Source organism: Aspergillus vadensis (genome assembly GCF_003184925.1).
Source record: "Aspergillus vadensis CBS 113365 unplaced genomic scaffold BO88scaffold_32, whole genome shotgun sequence".
Classification (NCBI taxonomy): domain Eukaryota; kingdom Fungi; phylum Ascomycota; class Eurotiomycetes; order Eurotiales; family Aspergillaceae; genus Aspergillus; species Aspergillus vadensis.
This window is the reverse complement of record NW_020292070.1, coordinates 131902-144951: the sequence shown is the minus strand read 5'-3', so window position 1 is coordinate 144951 and position 13050 is coordinate 131902. Positions and strand designations below refer to the sequence as shown.

The 13050-nt window shown below is 50.4% G+C and overlaps 4 protein-coding genes across 4 annotated transcripts; 2 read left to right on the top strand and 2 right to left on the bottom strand.

The window, feature by feature from the left end:
• Nucleotides 1-20: 20 nt before the first annotated feature.
• Nucleotides 21-1981, top strand: pmi1 (mannose-6-phosphate isomerase pmi1). The gene is made up of 5 exons (XM_025707748.1): nucleotides 21-333; nucleotides 413-433; nucleotides 493-584; nucleotides 643-880; nucleotides 942-1981. The coding sequence occupies exons 1-5, from the start codon at nucleotides 303-305 to the stop codon at nucleotides 1937-1939; spliced, it is 1380 nt and encodes a 459-aa protein (XP_025557976.1). The 5' UTR covers nucleotides 21-302; the 3' UTR covers nucleotides 1940-1981.
• Nucleotides 1982-2244: 263 nt separating this feature from the next.
• BO88DRAFT_408610 (putative 6-hexanolactone hydrolase) lies at nucleotides 2245-3829 on the top strand. The gene is made up of 4 exons (XM_025707747.1): nucleotides 2245-2457; nucleotides 2511-2656; nucleotides 2738-3324; nucleotides 3456-3829. The coding sequence occupies exons 1-4, from the start codon at nucleotides 2258-2260 to the stop codon at nucleotides 3588-3590; spliced, it is 1068 nt and encodes a 355-aa protein (XP_025557975.1). The 5' UTR covers nucleotides 2245-2257; the 3' UTR covers nucleotides 3591-3829.
• On the bottom strand, nucleotides 3670-5286 carry BO88DRAFT_447150 (putative Coatomer subunit epsilon; the record flags this gene model as incomplete). The annotated part of the gene is made up of 5 exons (XM_025710340.1): nucleotides 3670-4151; nucleotides 4230-4468; nucleotides 4572-4707; nucleotides 4791-5169; nucleotides 5262-5286. The coding sequence occupies 5 exons, from the start codon at nucleotides 5284-5286 to the stop codon at nucleotides 4043-4045; spliced, it is 888 nt and encodes a 295-aa protein (XP_025557974.1). The 3' UTR covers nucleotides 3670-4042.
• A 1093-nt stretch (nucleotides 5287-6379) lies between these two features.
• On the bottom strand, nucleotides 6380-10432 carry BO88DRAFT_183937 (putative 1-phosphatidylinositol-4,5-bisphosphate phosphodiesterase Plc1). The gene has a single exon (XM_025701768.1). It carries the CDS (start codon nucleotides 9945-9947, stop codon nucleotides 6477-6479), a length of 3471 nt encoding a protein of 1156 aa, XP_025557973.1. The 5' UTR covers nucleotides 9948-10432; the 3' UTR covers nucleotides 6380-6476.
• Nucleotides 10433-13050: the final 2618 nt, after the last annotated feature.

Below are 13050 nucleotides of genomic sequence, written 5' to 3'. Positions count from 1 at the left end.
CTAAGACATCTTCTGGGGGAACGGAAGCAAGAATTATTTCGGTCGCTCATAAGGGATTGAAAACCCCCAGTGTTCTGTCTGAATTTTGACTTTCTTTTCTTTTCTGCTCTGTTGTGATTGAGAGAAAGTCAAGTTAGCGAGTGGATTTACTGAATAGTAGTATTCCAATTTGGTAACTGCCGTTGTTCCTCTTTCCCCCCCGCCATTCACTCACTACTAGTTCGCTCTTTCCTTCTTCTGTCCATCCTCCTCCTTCCCCTTCACACCAATACATTACTTATCATATTAGCTCCCTCAGCACTATGCAGGTACCATTGCTCCGTCTTCAGTGTGGTGAGTGTTCATCCTATCGAGCTTTCTACCCGAGAGAAAGAGAATAATATCACTGATAGTCTACTTTCTTTATCCACAGGTGTCAACAGCTATGACTGGGGTAGGACATCCCCGCATCCTGGATTGTTCCGCCCGCTGCATTTGCTGAAGCTGGTCTAGGCAAGATTGGCCATGAGTCGGCTGCCGCAAAGTATGCCGCCATCACTGCAGGCTCCGATTTCTCCATAGAAGCAGAGAAGCCCTACGCAGAGGTTCGTTTCTTGAATTCTCAATGTTCTCATGCCCGTAAACTGACCCGGTGACGTATAGTTGTGGATGGGCACCCATCCTTCCCTTCCCTCCAAAGATGTCGAAACCCAGCGAACCCTCCTCGATATGGTTCAAGATAACCAAGCATTGATCTCCCAGGAAGTGAGCGAGCGATATGGAGGAAAACTGCCTTTCCTTTTCAAGGTCCTTTCTATTCAAAAGGCTCTCAGTATTCAAGCCCATCCGAATAAGAAACTGGCCGAAAAGCTTCATGCCCGGGACGCCCGAAACTATCCAGGTAACCCCTATAATTTTCTCTTGACGCCAAACGCAACTCTAATTACCGTTATGTTATATAGATGATAATCACAAACCCGAAATGACGATTGCGATCACCCCGTTCGAAGGACTGTGCGGCTTCCGACCGCTGGCCGAAATCGTTCACTTCCTTAACGCAGTCGCCCCTCTCCGCGAGCTAGTCGGCACGCAAGCAGCGAATCAATTCGAGAGTGTTGTCAAGGGCTCCGAAGATTCGCAGGATTCGGCCCAGATGGCGAAGAACAAGGACGCGCTACGTTCCCTATTCACATCGCTAATGAAATCATCACCGGAAAGCATTGAGGCAGCCACCCAGAAGCTGATCTCCGCGGCTCAGGATTCTCCTGATACATTTGCTACTTCTACCAGCACTCCAGAGACGAATCCGAGCAACCCTGCCGAATTGGCTGCCATCATCGCTCGGCTTAACGGGCAATTCCCTAACGACATCGGGCTATTCGTATTCTTCTTCCTGAATTTCGTTAAGCTGGCACCGGGCGAAGCCATGTTCTTGAAGGCTGACGATATCCATGCATACATCTCTGGAGATATTATTGAATGCATGGCGTCGTCTGATAACGTTGTGCGAGCGGGCTTCACTCCCAAGTTCAAAGATGTTGATACACTCACCGAGATGCTGACATACTCCTATGCGCCAATTGAGGAGCAAAAGCTGGAGCCGACCGATTATCCATATGCCGTTCTCAATGCCTCCGCCTATTCTAGTGGCTCATCGTCTGTTCTCTACGACCCGCCCATTGAAGAGTTTAGTGTTGTCAAAACGGATCTGAAGAGGGCTGGAGCCAAAGCAACCTTCGACGCACTGGTGGGTCCCAGCATCCTGATATGCACGGGTGGAAATGGGAAGATCACGGTTGGCCACAAGACTGAGGAAGTGAAGGAAGGCTATGTGTTCTTTGTGGGAGCCAACGCCGAGTGTATCGTCGAGAGTACGGACAGTGGAGAGGAGAATGTGTTCACCACATATAAGGCATTCTGTGATCTGACGGGCAAGGAGGATATGGTGAACGGAAACTAGAATGTATCTATATCTAAGCCATAATGCATAAGGGGAGAATAACATACTTCTGAATTAGTAGTTCCGAGCCGAGGTCATCTCTCCAGCTGCGGGGGGGCTGGCTGAAGCATAGTGCAAGAGCTATTCCATTCTGCCCATCGGTGCATATGCACTCCACCTGCCCCTTGCTCTGGACAGTCAATCAATTGCCGAATATACTAGGTTTGTCTACCACTTTCAGCCGAACCACCTACTAGAAAGCGGGGGTATCAACCCCCATTACTTCAACCTTCAAGTCCTCTCCACATCCTCTCCTCTCCCATACCACCTTTTCGCACCATGTCGTCCTGGAACCAACCTCTAACCATCTGGCAGAAGGTGCAGGAGGCATGGAACAGTCTAATTGTCATTAAGACCTTCCTTTCTGTCTCCGTTACAGCTGTCTTTCGAGGCAAGAATGGCGCCAAGCAGTACAACGTCCATGTGCTCAACGCCGTGACGCGCAAACTTTGTGTCACCTTCAACCCCAGACAATTGCAGTGCGTTTTAATACCCCCTACGGCCGGGAACTGCCTGCTAACTGCCATCTTAGGCTCCGGGATACTCCCACCGAGGAAGCATACAGACAGTTCATGGCCAGCCGAGGTCTCCAGCCGCAGACTGTGCCTCTCAATCACGGCGCCAAAGGCCACTGGATTGGCAACATAAATGCCAAAAATGTCCTCGTCTATTACCACGGTGAGTGACTGGCGTCTTCTCTTTTTATTCCTAAATCCAAGGTCATTCTCCAGTTGTACCCGTACTAAATCGGCCACTTAGGAGGCGGGTTCTTTCTCTTTGCTCGCCCACAACATTACCAGCTACTAGCACATATGCTCAACCGCCTGAACGAAGCTGGCCATGACAACCTTGCGATCTTCTTCCTCACCTACACTACTACCCCGCACGCTGTCTATCCGGTCCAACTCCGTCAATCGGTCGAGGCTCTCCGTTACATCCTCACCGAGACAGGCCGTTCCCCAGCTAACATCTTCTTGGGTGGTGATTCCGCTGGTGGGAATCTCTCTCTCGCTGTGCTCTTGCACCTCACCCATCCACACCCAGAGATCGAGCCTCTCAAGATCTCCCAGCCGTTGGCAGGTGCAATTGGCTGCGCGCCGTGGGTCAGTTACAGGTTGGACGGCCCTAGTGTCCAGGAAAACGCATACAAGGATGCCCTCTCCGAAGAGATTCTCCACCGTTGGTCTAATCAGTACCTTTTGGGTAAAGAGGGCGATCCCTGGAGTGAACCCGCTAGAGCCCCCATGGATTGGTGGGAGGGAATACAAGCAAAAGATATCTTGATGACCGCTGGAAGAGATGAGATTCTGCTCTCTTCTATTGATGAGTTTGTGGAGAGGTTCAAGGTTCGTTCGTCAAATCTCGTTCCCCTATTGGCTGTTTCCACATTCCGTTTGCACCTATCGCAGTTCCGGCTTCATTTCCTTCCCGCATCACAAGTTATAGTGCACAGCTGATATTTTATCGCTATAAACAGAAAGTCGTACCCAATACTGTTTACGTTGTGGGACAGGATGAAACCCATGACTCGGCTGTCTATGCTGCAGATGTAGTCGGGTTCGATACTCAGCAGACTCAGGCGGTCGTTAGCTGGCTAGGTGCTCGACTGTAGAGTCGATTAGTAGTGTCAGTTGTCTGGTAGGTGATACACCGTTACTTGTACGATGGGGATTGAAGTGTCCCATTGCTAGCCAGTTCCCCTCTCCTGCTTTCGGTCGTTTTCACTGTGGTGTTTCAGGTAATAAGTCTATGATCCCTGGCACAAATAGGCGACATTGCACCACATGATATACACGTGATCAGATTGTATCAGCATGTAAATCTAGTTTCCCCAATTATATGACAATGCATGGGAAAAGGCCAAGTACAGACTAGACAGGTAAGGTAGGATAAGGAAGGAAGCATTCGCTGGACAATAACTAGATTACACATAGCTACGCCGTCGTATCAATTCATAATCGGAAACAATATCACGCCCAGGCAGCAAGAAGAGGGGGTACAAGATGGAGATAAGAAACAATAAACAATGCAAGTAGCACACAAGTAAGCAACGGATATCCTAGATTAAGCCGACACTCTGGGAGCGTATTTCGCAGCCGCGGTATCGAACAATTCACTCTTTGCTTGAAGGTCGGACAGCAGGGGATGCGTGGGGTTGATCTGTTCGAGGCGCCTATAGTAAGTGCAACGCATGCGTTAGCTACACGTTCGTCTAAGGATCAACGACCAAGGTTATGGGGAATGAACGTACTGCTCCAACTCCTCCGAAGGCTTGCCAGCCAAGACGTTCAGCACAACAGAATTAGCAATCAATTCCGCCTCGTCGGGGTACTGCTGCAGAGCCGCAGTCAAAGCAGCCTCAGCCTCAGGCAACCGACCGAGATGGAGTTCAGCCACGGCTTGACCGACGATAGAGAGGGGCGCGGAGGTGCTAGGAGCAGAAGCCAATTCCTCGTAGACGTAGAATGCAGCCTGGTATTTCTCGCCGCCCTAAAAGCCGAAGCACAAAGCAAATTAGTTTTCATCGCTCAACCTCAAACAACAAAGATTAGAGCAGATAGCAGCATGCGCTGCATCCGGGTAAACCACATACAACTCTCATTCCAACCCACGACTCAGCCAAGTTAACCAAAAGGGAATCCTGCGCCCAGCGCTTCGCAGCCTGAACCTCCTTCAAGGCGAGATCAGAGCGGTTCTGCTGAAGATGAATCTGAACGATCAAGGCGACACTAAATCATCGTCCATTAGCTTTCCCCACTTCCATCCATCATCCAGACAAGTGCACATGTCGGGGCTGAAGGCTGAAACTCACGCCTCGAGGTTCCCCTGATGCTTGGTCAACAAAGCCAACGCATCCTCACTTTGTCCCTGAGCCTGCAGCAACGTGCCGCACAGAACCTGTACAGTAGCATTGTCGGGGTAATTCTCTGCGAGGTCCTGAGCCAGCTTCAATGCCGATTCAGCATCTCCGGTCGACTGCTGAGCCAGCGCTTTCACGGCCGCTAGATCGGGGGTCTCTTCCTCGCCTTCGACATCGGCGAGAACTTCGTCTGTTTGGCCTATGGCGATCTTGGCGCGAAGCTGGAGGACACGGGCGGGGAGTTGGTTCTCGGGGGATAGAGCGGAGGTGTCGAATTCGATTACGGCTTGGTATTGGCCTTGGTGAAAGGCATTGTGGATGTTGATCAGCTCTGTTATGGGGGGAAATATGAGGCAAGTTAGTTAGTGCTTGGGGTCATGGGGGAGATCGTGTATTTGTGATCGCTCAATGGACAAAACGCACCACCCTCAGCAGAGAAAGGATCCATTGCGATGGTTAGACGGAGAAATTGAGGAGGGTAAAATTAAAGAGAATGAATGATTTGGGGGAGTATAGTTAGGCTTGGGATGGCCGTCCGCGGAGGCGGAAGTCGTCACGTTGCCTTTACCGCGGGCGGTGGGAGGCGGGTGGCCCACATTGGGGCAGGTTGGCCGAGTACCTATGTGGGAGACTGGAGATGAAGGATAGATAAGTATATGGCATGACTGGCAGTTAGAGGTCATATCAGCCCTGAAACCATGACGCCTCTATTGTTCAACTACGAGAAGGAATTTTTGGAAGAGATATAAGCCAAGCTTGGGTAAAGGCCCGGAATCGAAGCAAAGCGTCCCAGCCGCAATTTCATATTAACACACAGAAGTACAAAATGTAAACAACAGACCTGTCATGGGCTAGGATCTCTTCCGGATACTCTAGCGACAGTAGACCAAACCATGACCGCCAGCTTCCTCAAGAGGCCTTAAACCTCGCTTCATAATGCATTGATCCCCCGCCAGTGATGCCGAATGATGCAAACGTTTCCTCGGTGACTCCCTCTTTCCTGAATATGCGACCCCGATGCAACGACAATTGATATCTTAAAAGGCACATCGGACCCAAAGAAAAACCCCGAGACAGATGCTGAGTTAAACGGACATGCAAACAAAACAGTAGCGAGAATGGAAAACGGGTCTGCAATGATATTCACACAGCCATGCAACGCATAAGAGCAACACAAAAAAACGTCCAAATTAAAAGGGTATCGCGGATAAATCAAGGCACTCCAGTGCCAACACAGACATACAGACACGCACACACACAAGAGCTAGAACACTAGTAAATAACACCGTGAACTCGGCTTCTCGGGACTTTGGAATCGTCCATGCGTCGCCCCAGGCAGATAACAAAAGGTAAAATTCGAAGATGTGAGGTCATGCTTTCCATGTGAGCCCGCCTGTGGCTTCCGTTTTGCGACCGTAATGCGCCTCAGGCTCCCATAAGACATCAGGAAAGGATTAAAAAAAAGCAAACAGATGCAGCCAAAGCTGACAGAACGCCAATCCCATACTTGCACATGAATGGAAACAGAATATCACAGCGTGATAATGAAAGGAGATGTAGATGAACCCAGGGGGTACAGCGGAGAGTAGAAGGAGTGGAAATGACTTAACACTGTGCTCAAGTCCCCTTGGATGGATGCTAAGGAGGCAGCGAAGACGTAGATGCCGCTGACACTGTCGGCGTCAATGTCGGGGATGTAGGAGAATGGTTGTCCTCTGAGCTAATCGGTATCTCACTACCCTTATCGGAGAAAGACTCCTTCTCCCGCTCAGCGGATGACGAGCGCTTGAACACGGTTTGACCGATTTGACGGAGAATACCCAATCGCTCAGCGCGGAGTTCCTCAGTATCGAGTCGTTCAATGGAGGCGGGGGTGATACCATCTTTGGTAATCTTGCAAAACAGGGTTGAAAAGAGATATTGGTCGCCGCCTGCATCATACAAGGGCAGATAGCGGTAGCCTTGAGAAAGGCTGGTGAGTTTGGCAGTAAAGGTAGCCAACTGAACACTGCTGTTGTTCCCTGCACTGCGGCCATCCAGCGAGCTCCAGACCGTCCAGCGGACAAACACGAGGTCCGGATACTTCGTTTCCAGCGCAAACTTGAAGCAATCATTGAAGATAGGGCTATAACCATTGCTCTGCTCGATTTTTGTGCGCCGACGGTGCGGATAGCCAATACCTGACACGCCATTTCGCGCCGAAGCGTTTAGACCACCTTCCCCAATTACAAAACTCTGGCCTCGATCATCGGCACTGAATATCTCAACCTCTACGTAAGGGTTGATATTATCGTCCGGTCCAAGGCTGCGAGGCCGCGGTAGTTGCTGGGCAGAGATGACTTCGATGGTAAAATTAACGCGCTTCCGCCCCGTACTCTTCCATCTATCTTCGCCAGGAGTCACTGTGCGAAGAGACTCGGGCTTGAGTACGTAGCCCGTGCGATCAGTTCCGGCAGCGAACATGGCCTGGTTCAACTGCATTCCAACATCGTAGGTTTGCCAGTTCAAAGCGGCCATCTGCACTCCGCGACGCCAGAATTTGAGGGGATCGAAGTTAGAGGACCTCAGACGGAAGCCAGACGGATAGACCCTTGTCAAATACTTTCGGTTGTGCTTCTCGAAGACCGCTTTGCTATCTGAATCACGGCAGATACTCTCGAAGGAACGCTCTGCGAACGAATACACGTGGTTATACCGCTGGCTTTCCGCGGACGTGAAGCTATGCCATTTGTAGCCCCGAGTATATACTCCCAAGTCTGATAATGGCTTGGTGATCTTGCTCTTCTGGCGTCGTTTCCGTTCCCTTTTCATGGACGTCAATGCGCCATCACTGTCTTCCGTGGCGCTGCTTAAGCTGGTGGTCGTGAATGATCGTCTGTCCTGGGAAAGGAAAGTATCAACACTATCCTGGCCAGCCGTGGAAGACCCAGTAAGAGGAACAAAGTTGGAAACCGGAGGGTACTCGGGCACCGTAGGTTGCATAAATGGGGAGCTTGAGCTGCGCTTTCGACCGACACTAATCAACGAACCCGACGATTCTTGTCGCATACCACCCTCTGTTTCATCGCAAGTTTTCACTTTCACAAGGATGCGACGCTTCAATTCCTCGGGCGATGGAAGGACGAAGGTGTTTGTAAGAAGAGGCTCCAAGACTAGTTGGTCTTTAAAGGTCTCCTTCATGATTTTCACCATGGCTAGTTGTTGCTCGGGATTGCAGTGAACTTCGAGAGAGAGGATCAGGGGGAAGTCTGTGCTGATGAATGCGTATCGGTTGATGACAGTAATGCAATCGGCGAACAGGACGCTGGTGGTCATGGTCCTTCCGTGAGAGACAATGGGTCGGCCATCAGCTCCGTCCCAGCAGTCGATTTCCACACAACGACACCCTTGGGACAGAGCGCTGATGTATGCCTCAGTGCTGGATGCACCGGCAACCTGGCGACCTAGGAGATACGTATTGTGAGAGCTGGAGATGAAGTATTCGTTTAATGGGCGATCAAACCTGGACTGGGGGGCGTGGGAGGCGTAGACCCCATTCCAAGAAGATGATAGAAACGAGGTGAAGGCATCAAGGCCCAGGCGCGGAACCCCAGTAGGTCGTCCGTCCGAGTGCTCTGGGAGACTGGGTGCACGGGGTCTCGATTTGCGCACAAGCCGATCAAAGATAGACACCCAGTAGCTTCGGTCAGACTCGACATCTTCATTCTGCACATCACGAAGAAATGCCAGGAATTCTTCCAAAGTAAAGCCTTCAAAACTGACAGCGCGCTCTTTGAAGATAGCTTTGACATCTTTCCGCTCCTTCAAACGAGCAACAAAGTCACTGAACTCGGAAAAAAATAATTTGCCCTTGTTGTTATTGTCCGCCTTGGAAAATTGAGCACGGAGCATATTTTTGGAGCAGTTGATGTGCAAGCTGCGGCATACACTCTCAACCGCCTCAAAATCCAGGCTCTCGAGTTCGTCGGGCTTTAAACCCTTTGGATATAGTCTGGACATCTCACGCTGCCAGTGGGCTTTCAAGACCGCTTCGCTCTGGCCAGAACCAGCTAGGCCAGCCATAAGACCAATCCTATAGCGTGAAATATGTTCGAGGGTTGTCGTAAAGATTTCAAAGGTATAATCACTAGGCGCAATCAGGTGCAGAGTCTTGACAGCCCGTCCCTTCAGTCGTTCTGCATCGGCGATGACAATTGTGAACCATTTGCTTTCAAGATCCTGTGAGACCTGATGTTCCTCACGATAATTGCGAGCATCGACACCCATTCGGACCTCCTTGATGTCATCTATATAGAACCGTTTCGTCGGGTTCGAAATATCCCAGTAAACTTTCCCAGCGTCGATGTCAAAAAAGAAGCGCACTTGCTTCCGTCGTTTCTTGGTGACTTTTGTCAGGACTGTGCCACGCTGGATCATCGCATCAAGCTTCGGTGCGACTGCACTAACGATGCGAGTAGGAGGAATGAAACTCTCATTCTGCAAGCTAGAAGCCTCGGAGCCACACCAGACTCCCAGAGAGTCCAGAGCATCGTTGCTGTCTTCTTCATTACTGGACTCAAGCGCACTTTCCCAGCTATTTTGTCCAGTCTTGCTGTCACTACGTCTGCGCATAATAACGGGACCGGAGCTACGGTCCCGTTTATCATTCTGCGTCGCGGATTGCCGCCTCCGAGTGAGCTTGTTGGCTGCCCCTCGAGAGATTCTGCGCATCAACCCCGGGCCTTTGTTTGTCGTTTGGGTTGCCGCATCTCCCGAGCCGGAAGCACTAGCATTCCCGGGAACAGCCATAATTGAATCTCCAAGCTCTAGATGGGCTGGGGGGATCAGAGGGAACGAGGGAATTCGACCACGGAGCGCGTCAGTAGCTGATTGCAGAGGGGTGCCTGAAGGGCTCGAAGCATTGGAGAAGGTATGCGAAGGACGTAAAGAGTTAGGTGTATATGAGTATAAGGAGGCACAGGGCGGAGCGGAGGAGGGATTGGGGGCGGGGGGAACAGATGTGTTGACATTATGTAGTTTTGGAGGTTTCGGGAGTGAGCCAGTGACTTTTAAACTTGCTTGGGTGTCGCCATTGAAGGTTGAAGGCGACGAAGCGGCGGCGTAAGCCATTGCGGATACCTGCCAGACGTAGCACCCGGCTGCAAAACGTGAGACTGTAGACCTGTCGTGAACCGTGCCAAAGCTGGAGTCACCTGGACTCTTCAGGGGACGAATGAACAGCGACGTGCAGTAACTAGGCGGCTGTGTTGACCCTGATATGGCGGCCTATAGCAAGAATGCAATACGAGCCAAAAAGGGGAACGTGTCTGGCTGAGCGATGCAAAAGCCACTTGCTTAGCGGGATTGCTCTGTCTTTGATATCTGCATCTTGGCCTGCCTCTGATGCAATGCGGAGAGCCCTGCCGGAGAGCGCTCGCGAGAGTACGGGATCCGGGTTCCTGATAACAATTGAGACAGACACTGGCTTCGTGTAACAATGGCACTGCGCGGGTGGGGGGGAAGGCTCTTTGATCGCTTGTTTTGTCGTCAACCCAAGTAAAGCCAAAAAAACGATGAATGACTTGGCACCCTCAGCCTTGGTCTCCGATTATTTTTTTTCCGGAACTGATTTTCGTCAGGTTTTCCTGATATGATCTGATTTGCCCGCGTTGTATCCTATTTTGGTGCCCTAATTTTACCCCTCCTCAGTTGGCGGATCTCCTAGTACGCGGGGAAAGCTGTCCCTCTGCAGCAAATATGCGAGGACGTGTGGAGCTCGAACCAATTGGCCGTGGTTGGTGCCGGCGGGTTGAGGTTCTTTTCCTGTGCGAGGCAGGAGGACCGAGGGACCCTCCAAGGCGAGTATTGAAAGGTAATGGGAACAGAAATTGGTGAGCGAAATAATGCAAGTCAATAGCCGTGTGCGCCGCGCATGTGCTTAGCTGTCAGCAGAGCCCCTCCGAACGTAGCTTCTACAGACGCCAAAAGGTGTGTGTGTATGTGTGTGCGTGGGTGTAAAGGTAAAAAAAAAATAATTATTGTTGGAATTGAACAGGGAGAATCGGCTTCGCGTCGATTGGCGTCACTCGCCGGCCGGAGACTAGAGGAAGGCTGCGCAAGAAGGGAAAATCGGCGACGAGGATCGGGAGAGGAAATGCAGGATTGCCTGCCAACGCAGTGATGCAGGTGGTCCAAAGGGGAAGGGTGATAATTTGAGCAATCGGAGATTGGACCGACAAGAGTAATCGTGAGGGTCGCGATTGTCTAGTGTGGTCCGATATGTAGCTTTTCCAGTTTGCTGCACGGTTACGTGGAGTGTAGTAGAGGACCTGCAGCGAAAGGCGCCAGGATGTGTGAGTAAGAGAGTTGATCATGCGACGGAGGAAACAGTGCCAGCGTTATCCTTCGTCCGAGAGAGAAATTGGGATCCCCACTTGCGGAAGTCGAGGGAGCGAAAATGTCTGGAGTAAAGAGTGTCAACAAAATGCTGGGGAGAGGGGGGAAGTCTTGGTGTTCGCCCTCTTAAGAGTCTCCCATCCAGGCGAATGCGGTGTCGTACAAGACAGACAAGGGAGAAGTTCGGAGGGAAGGATTTTGGAAGTCGATTTCGAAGAAACCGATGGATGTTTCAATTGAAAGAAAGCTGGAGTGGGTACTTACTGACGTACTCCGTACCTGTGGTTTGGTAAGGTACGTATTTTCGTATTGTCAACTGGGAATTTCCGGTTACAAACACCCACGCGTCTGCCCCTCGTCATGTAATCAGGTTAGAACCGTTTCCCACCCCACGTCAGACCAAGCCCAAAGATGGTAATCGGTATTCGGATACGGAGTAGTAGAGAACACTGTTCTTTTTCTTTCCTCTTCTAGCCTACCTGCGGGACCCGCACCGCGAAAGTAATCTGGGAAGCCAAGTCCTGGATGTCTTAGGAAGGTGTGAAAAAAACGCGGGCACCAATTCTTTGGTACCAATAGAAACGCTCAGGTAATGATGATATAAGATCAGGATAATGATGATGGTGGTGGACGGCAGTGATGATAACAGAGGCGTTTTTTTGTTGCGTTCTTGATATTCTTCTAGCCCCTTTGAAAAATGCGCGACGTCTTGTCAAGGGAAAAGGAAAAATTCTCTGTCAAGCAGACCCAGGAGTACTATCTGGCGATAACAGCAACGAAGTAGACAAAAGGAAGAAATTCCAAGTCCTATATACTGTTGGCTAAGGACTAGGAAAGGGATAGATAGTATTATTAACCTTTAGTTCAGGTATGCCAATAAGGTAGTCTAATCAAACTGGGCCGTCATTGCTGGGCACCTGCTCCAAGAACAAAGTCTGTTAACGGGTGAGCTGTCCACGAAGCATAGCAACGGCAGCCCAAGCGATTATGAGACTAGCCGCGATCATGAGATCCTATGAGGCTCCTCCAATCTACCCTCTGTCCTTTCTTCCGTCCTTCTACGAAGGCTGATTGGCATTCAGGGAATCAATGGGAAATAGCTGCTAACCTTTCTTTTCCCATCTTTCCCTAGCCTTTATTTTTTCTAATTTATCCCAATACCCTTTTTCTGTTAGCCTTTCCCTTTCCGGTTCTCCCGACGTTCGACCTCCCTACATTTATCTATCCACGTCCTTAACTATCTGGGCAGCATAGCATCTAATTCGATAAATTGGCTACGGAGGACTCCATATAGTATTTGATCACGAGGATTTTGCTCTTCCTCGCAATTGGTAAGATGCCCAGAAGCTGTTCGCTCCACTTCCTACAGGAAATCCTCCTCCTGGAAATCTGTAGGCAGTGGCACAGTGAACGGACATGATCTATTGGATGATCATCTCCTTGTCGATGGTATCACTGTCAATCGTGGGGGAGCAGACAAGCTGATAGGTATGTTGTTTCACCTTTTTCGGGAGGTGGGCGGATTGGGGGAAATCGTTAGTTAGGCCAGGCAGAAAAAGGGAAGAAAAAAGGGGAAGGCGAACAGAGAACATCAATTGCTATGGAAAGTCGGTGGGTACAATCAATCCCCTCCTCAATTTCACCCCCATGGTTAACAGTAGTTGTTGTAACGAGCTCTTTCTCAAGGCAAGAAGGTTAGCTTCCCCACGGATAATCCGTCCTGCATACACGGATACTCGGTACGGAGTACGGAGTTATCCACGTATCTGCCATCACTACGCGGGAGCAGGAGAATCCGAAGCATGCCTGACTGTCGATCCGCAAACACTATTACCGT